Source organism: Mastigoproctus giganteus, chromosome 13, assembly GCF_048544385.1.
Source record: "Mastigoproctus giganteus isolate SK-2022 chromosome 13, ASM4854438v1, whole genome shotgun sequence".
NCBI classification, from domain to species: Eukaryota; Metazoa; Arthropoda; class Arachnida; order Uropygi; family Thelyphonidae; genus Mastigoproctus; species Mastigoproctus giganteus.
In genome coordinates, this window is record NC_143587.1 from 103,844,307 (window position 1) to 103,851,186 (window position 6,880).

General features: G+C 35.8%; 1 protein-coding gene across 1 annotated transcript in view; it reads right to left on the reverse strand.

Annotated features, from left to right (window-relative positions):
• The window catches only part of LOC150076323 (uncharacterized), a 35,283-nt gene extending 29,667 nt beyond the window's left edge, over positions 1–5,616 (reverse strand). Inside the window, exon 1 of the mRNA XM_090387066.1 lies at positions 5,274–5,616. Coding sequence (XP_090243192.1) covers positions 5,274–5,409 — 136 coding nt within the window. The 5' untranslated portion in view covers positions 5,410–5,616. The remainder of the gene's footprint in view (positions 1–5,273) is intronic.
• Positions 5,617–6,880: the final 1,264 nt, after the last annotated feature.

The following is a 6,880-nucleotide window of genomic DNA, read 5'->3' on the forward strand; positions in this document are numbered from 1 at the left end:
ACTCCATAAATCTTTAATAGGCCCAAATATAGAATTTCATGAAAATTCATCCACGTCTAGTTGATACATGTGGACAGAATATGCCGAAGACAACAGGTGTATTATGCATATGCTAATGTATAAAATGAGCAAAAAAAAAGTAATGCGAAATATTTTCGGTAACAGATTTATCCCAAACTGTCATTAATGAAGAAGAGGGAATAAACTTGGGCATCTTCTCATTATTGAGAAATATTATTAAATAAAATTCTTAAGATACAGTTTGTTTTGGGTTCCTTTTTATGAAATAAATGGACTTAACAGATATTTATTTAAAGTATACCCAGTAAAATAAAATAAAATAAAATATTTCCAGAAGCTTTCGGAACTCGTGTCCCTTTCTCAACTGACAGAATTTTTTTTTTTTTTTTTTTTTTTCAAAAAAAAAAAAAAAAAAAAAATTCTGTCAGTTGAGAAAGGGACACGAGTTCCGAAAGCTTCTGGAAATATTTTATTTTATTTTATTTTACTGGGTATACTTTAAATAAATATCTGTTAAACTATGGACCCCAGTACTCCAGGCCCATTTGTCACTATAAATGGACTTGTTTTACTCATTCGTGAACTGAAGGTTTCACTGTACCTCCAGGCGCCTCCGTAGCCAGGTGGGAAGGAGCAGCAGTGCGTAGCACACGCTTCTCGATTAGACCGGGGTTCGAGCCCTTCACCACCAAATACGGCATATTCCCGGAGCAATATGGCCTTAGTTGCTAGTGCTCCTAAAAAAACACTGTACCTCCCTGTAGTTAAGAAAGAAGACATCATTTGAGATTTAATTAATAGCGAGCCAGTGATTAAAAAAAAAAAAAAAAAAAGTCTAGTTATAAGCTACGGCACAAAGGTATGAACAGGCTACAGAACCTATTATCAAAATTTAATTGTCAGTTTTTACTGTTTTGCGCACTAGTAACTAATGCTACGTATGAAGAGTCTGCACTGTCTGAAAATTTCGTGCATTCCCTGGTCAGTTTGTCCGTAAAACAGACACCTGGGAAGGAAGGCGGGTTGTAACTCTCACCCGAAACCAACTTGGCCGTGGTGTTGAAAAAGCCCATAATTTATACTGCTAGATGGGTTTCGAACAGCGCCTATTCACACACATGTATGGGAATAGGCGTTGTATGAGGGAAAAAAAAAAAAAAAAAAAACACCAGTAGCCGTAACGTGAAAGAAGCATCTATTTTTGGCAATATTGGGTAGGAATCTGTAGAGTAACTAACGAAGCTTATATCGAATACCTGAAGTTGAAACAATTCTGCTGATTACACCGCCAATGATTTCATGTCATTATGACCTGAATTTTTAATCCTCTAGTTCAGCATTCCCAAAACTGGGGTCCGCGGACCCCTGGGGGGTTCCGTAAACTTTTTTTTGAAAGGGTTATAGATCTCAGTAGTTTGGGAACCACTGCTCTAGTTTATCAACTAGGTTTGGACATTCCGTTATTTATTCAATGATAGTAATTAATACAAGAATGTTCTGTTTCATCATTATAAATATTTTACGAAAATGCAGTGTTTGTTTCATAAACATTCTTAGGATAAATTCATTTTCCGTTTCTGAAAATTAGTTTTACGAAATGAACTTGGTCCCCACTCATTCTATAAAAAATTGGATTTCACTGGACTCTTCAATTGCAATCCCGCTTAATTATAGTCTTCTGTAAATAATCATTTGCAGTTTTAATTTTGAGTTAGCCACAAGACCAATGATTTTGTCAATGAACTTATACAAAACAATGAGGTACAACCTGTATAAACAGAAAATTCATTTATAAATTTTTCTCTACCACGTATTAAAAATATCAAATTCAAGGCTTTTTTCCCTAGTGGAACATCCACCTTGTGAAGCCGATACTAACTCTAATCAAGCATTACTGACCGATCTCAAAATCCTCCGAATTTTCTGAAACTTCTTGAGATATACGCCTTCCTGTTCTAACCTTTTCCATATCAACCTCCTCAAATTCATTTTTCCTTCCTCATACAGTCAGTAACCAACCTGCTAGCCACTGGCATCTGTATCATCTGGGGTTCTGAATCCCAACCCGAGCTCTGTCACCTATCGATTATTTGAAACATTGGACTCTTTTGACTCCTATTGAGCAAAAACTTGAATTATTTAAAATCATAAAATAGGAAGGCTACTCAACGGAAAAAGCAAATTTCATATTGTTTTTTTTTTTTTTTGAAAAGGAAAGCAAAAGTATCAAGTTCTATGCCAGGGGTCGGCAACCTTTTTTGAGTGAAGAGCCTTCCAGCTCAAGCTGGAAGGAGGGAGTTTAAGAAATGGAATAGAGTGGGAAGGTGTTTAATTAAAAGAATATATAATTTGAAATATTATTTATTAATACTGAAAAAAAAAATGTAACAAACATCCAGTTAGGTACGAATTAATGTGACTTTTGCTGCTGAACTGCTTGAGCGAGTCTCTCAACATCAGGCGAGTAGGCCGTAATTTATCTTTAAGCATGCTGAGAAACTCGCAAAAATATTTGACCGCAGAAATTGGTCGAATCAAAAACTGAGAAGTCTAAAGGAAAATATTTTCAAAATTTATATAGGTGTCCGGTAAGGTACTCCACGCATCGAACACAATTTGGTCTTGCTTTTTCAACTCATCTATCTCCGTCCATTTGTGTAGAATTGGAAGGGCAGCCTTTTGCTTCTCCAAATCCTCAATTTCAAGGAATTTGTCTTGCACTCCACATGTCCTTGAATTTTAAGTTCTCTAATTCCATTTCAAGTTGTTTCATGTGAGCTAAAAGTTAAAGAGTCACAGCTTGCGAACCCCTGTTCTATGCGAAATTTTTCTACAGTGTAATGCTTTTATAAAATACGAATAAAGTATGTAAAATTTACGTTTATGTCTGGTGTTTTTCTTTCATTTTATGAGTTATTCTTAGTTTCTTTATCTGGGAAGATTTCCCGTCTCTAATACACTGTATTATGATACAATTTTTATTTGTGAGATGCAATGAAACAATATTTTCTTACTTGGAAGGAGATTAATCAAATATGTTCATCAACTTCTTTAATAATGATCATAAATGAAAATTACGGAATGATTCCTAACTAGTGTATTCATTCAGCATGTGCAGCTGAATGCTCAACTTTTGATATCAGGTGTAATACTGTACTTGTTAATCGCGCGATTGAATATTTTCGTTTGTGGTCGGCTTGTGCTTTGATTTTCAACTTTATTATTGGAAATGCTATTCACGCCTTAAAACGCATGGTCTAGTTTTATTGGGGGGAAGTTAGGTTTGATTAGACAAAGTTTAAATTAAGAAATAAAACAAAACTGAGAGTTAGGCCAATTTTAACATCGAATTGAAAAAAAAAAAAAAAAAAAAGTTTCAGCCCAAACATGACGGGGGGGGGGGGGGGACAAATAAATAGCCTAAACCTAAAATTGAGCGCGACAAACCCAGATATTTTTTGTGTAATTGTAACACCCTATGTTTATGGGGAAAACTACCGATTTCTGGTGTAGATTAGGGTATTTGTCTACGAGGAAGGGTACTTGTAAAAAAAAAAAAAAAAAAAATAATAAATAAATAAAATAAACCCTTTTTTGAGTTTTGATTGAACTCCATTACTGTAATAAAGGTAAATTAGCTGTATTTTTAATTAGGGGGTGGGGGACCAGTATCGCTGCACGACCTGTGCTACATAAGAGGCTATTTTAGGCAATGTATTGTATTAACTCATTAGAGTACTCTGTACATAAATTGTAAATAGTATGCAATATTTATTTGTAAATAATCTGATATTAATAATAACAACAACCAGCATAATGGTAATTAAGCAGTTAAAATGAAATTTATTACGAAAGTAACTGGATCGCGCAAAAGGTTTCGTACCACGGCATCTACACGATTGATCATCAGTAATTATTGGGATTTTCTGGAAAAAAAAAAGTTTCGCTCAATAGTTGAAAGACCAGTCCACATATTTTTTGAGTAGCTACGCTGATAATTCTGTCAGTTGTCCTTTAAACAAGTTATTGTATAAATGGCAGTAAGTCATGGGGCAATTCATAAGTTGCGCAAGGCGCGGTGGGGAAGAGGGCGAGGTGAATTTTGCGGAACTCTTACTTAAATTATGTAAGATGTTCTTTTTTCCATAAAAAGAAGAAAAAAAGTGGCTTTGGGTGTTCCTTATGTAGAAGCACCGAGGATCAAAGTAGTTTTGGTAGGGGCGTTCAAAAACTTTGGGGGAAAAACATGTTATGTAATTTGGGATCGACCTATCTTTGCTCGCTTCTAGATGCTGGGGGAAGCTACCTGATTATTACATAATCTGAATCGTGCGATAAATATAATATTAAGTTATATATTAACCCATTAAACATTGCAATTTTATTGGTGTAGCAGACGATACTGCTATTTCCAAAAAAAAAGAGGCACAGATGTATTCAAGGTTACCAAGTATTAAATCCAGTGTACCCTCAGAACTGGTTTAACCATAACGAAGCAGTTGCTTTAGGCCTTCGCTTTTCCTTAGTCTGACTGTTTCATTATTTGCTTTTATACATACTAGATTTTAATTCTATATAGAATTTTAAGAGAAAAAAAAAACAACTTTTCAGCTTTTAAACCTATATTCAGGTGAGCAATTACACCTAACATTGTCTTTGAATTAATTTATTTTATTAATGATTAATTATGTGACTTTTATTCCATTAAAAAAAATGGTTTTCGATTCACCTGCCTCAATCACCTATTTTGAAGAATGAATAAAAATAACGCTTAATAATCTTTATTGAAATAAAAAAAAAGGAGTATGTGGACTGCGTTAGCAGCGAAAATACTCCTTAAATGGCCACTCTACTGGACATGGTTCAACTAACATAAGCATACCTCAGCCTTACTCGCATTCTAAACACATAGTCAAAAAAAAAAAAAAAAAGCCTGCTACTAAGAACACTAATAACTGTTGATTTGATACTAAACGGAAATCTATTATAAAGGAACGTATTAACCCGCAGCCCTCCCTGCTCGTGAAAATGTATGAAACACCACAGTAAACAAATTCGAAGTAGCTTAAAGTTATAGGAACATCAGATCATTCACCAGAAAAGAATGTCAATCAACTTAAAATTATCGCCGCTCAGATTTTATTTTATTAAGTTGTATATAAATAATGGAGATGGGTTACTTCACCCACAACAACCATATTTCATCTGAATAATCTCTCTTCAACAGAAAATATAGTTTATAAAGGTCTTACCTGCTCTATAAGGACACTGGGGACACACGGAGGTACCAGCAACTACAAAACATCTCGATCTCTGACCGATTTGTGCCGCGGTCCCATGCAGAGACAACGCAAAACAAATAGGGAACAGTACCTCGAATCCAGTCATGTTCGTTACTCAGGTATCGACCTCACTGCGCTGTTCCAGCTGTCCAACACCTTTTATTAGCGCTGGAAACGGCCGGATGTGGACGATAGTAAGAGAATGCGTTCGGGGAAGTGGCTTTTTTATCTCTGAGTCAGCACCACGTGCACGCTTGCAGCGGAGGCGGATACGACGGAGCAAAGGAAGAAAGGGATGAAGAAAGTCGTGTTCGAAACGATATCTACCCTCATTGTACGTAAAGTCCAAAACTGTGCTGTAATCACCAGAGAGCTGGCGTTGTCACGTGTGGCGAGAGTCTGCAATGAAATGTGATTAATGCGAATAATGATACGTTACCTTCCTGGAAACTCCGGAAATGCCCCAAGTCGTCACTTGTTCGGGTTGAGCAGATCAAATCGAACAGGACACGCATTTTCATCTTTTCCTAACCGTATAAGTGGATTGTTGCTTCTTTTGGCACGTTTGTTTTTCCTTCGTTTTCTCACCATGGTTGTGCAAATATGTTGACTAAATCGTACATTGCGACAATCTGTTTTTTTGCTTAATGGATTGGACGTTGTACGTCGAACTGGGAGAGAAAGGGACTGTGGGCGGACAGAACATGAAATCGAACAAACTATAACATTCTGCTAGAAACTTTTCTGAAGGAAATACTTTTTTAGGGAGGGATGAAGAATATTAAGTTATGAGAGCCAGTATCTGGTCAATTTGAAAGCATGATTTTCTTTTAGGTTGCGTATGAGCAAATGGATGAAAGTTGCTATGTCGATGATGTTTACAGACGTCAATTCACTAAACAGCAAACATTTTTAATGAATCGTAACAAATATCCTAGTAGCTGGTCTATAGCATTCAGAAAATTTCATTTCGGATTGCTTAATTGTTTCACTTTCATCACTGTCATTTACGAATATCAGAAACAACAAGGAAACAAGTACTGAACTTTGTCCCTTGGCTCGCAAATCTTATACGCGAGAGCATACCTAATAGATTTTCTTGTAAACGCAAATCTTTTCTTTTAATCTTTAGGACTTCGCTCCTGACTCCAGTCTGCCCAGCGAAATGGCCATTTATAACTGTTGCCAGCCATTTAGTCAACCTTTCATTCATTGTAGTACTTTCCCACTAATGGCACGTTATTCCAGTTTATACAAAAGTGTTCACGTAGGACAGTATCGAAAATTTCATTAAATATAGATACTATGTTTCGGTTAATTATTTGCTTTTGACGTCATTGAATCATTATGGTTATATTTGCTTAATTTTTATAATAATCGTCGATTAAAACGTTATTGAATCCTCTGTTTTTCATCCAGGTTGCTATACGATGAAGCAAATCTGTGTAGTGTTCATACTCCTAATTACTTCTGTAAATGCCTTTGGGTGATGAATTTTACCCCGGCTGCTAGGACGGGGTAAAATTCTTGTAGCTGTGCTTTGCACGCTAATGTGTGATGCTAAGATATAGGTTTGG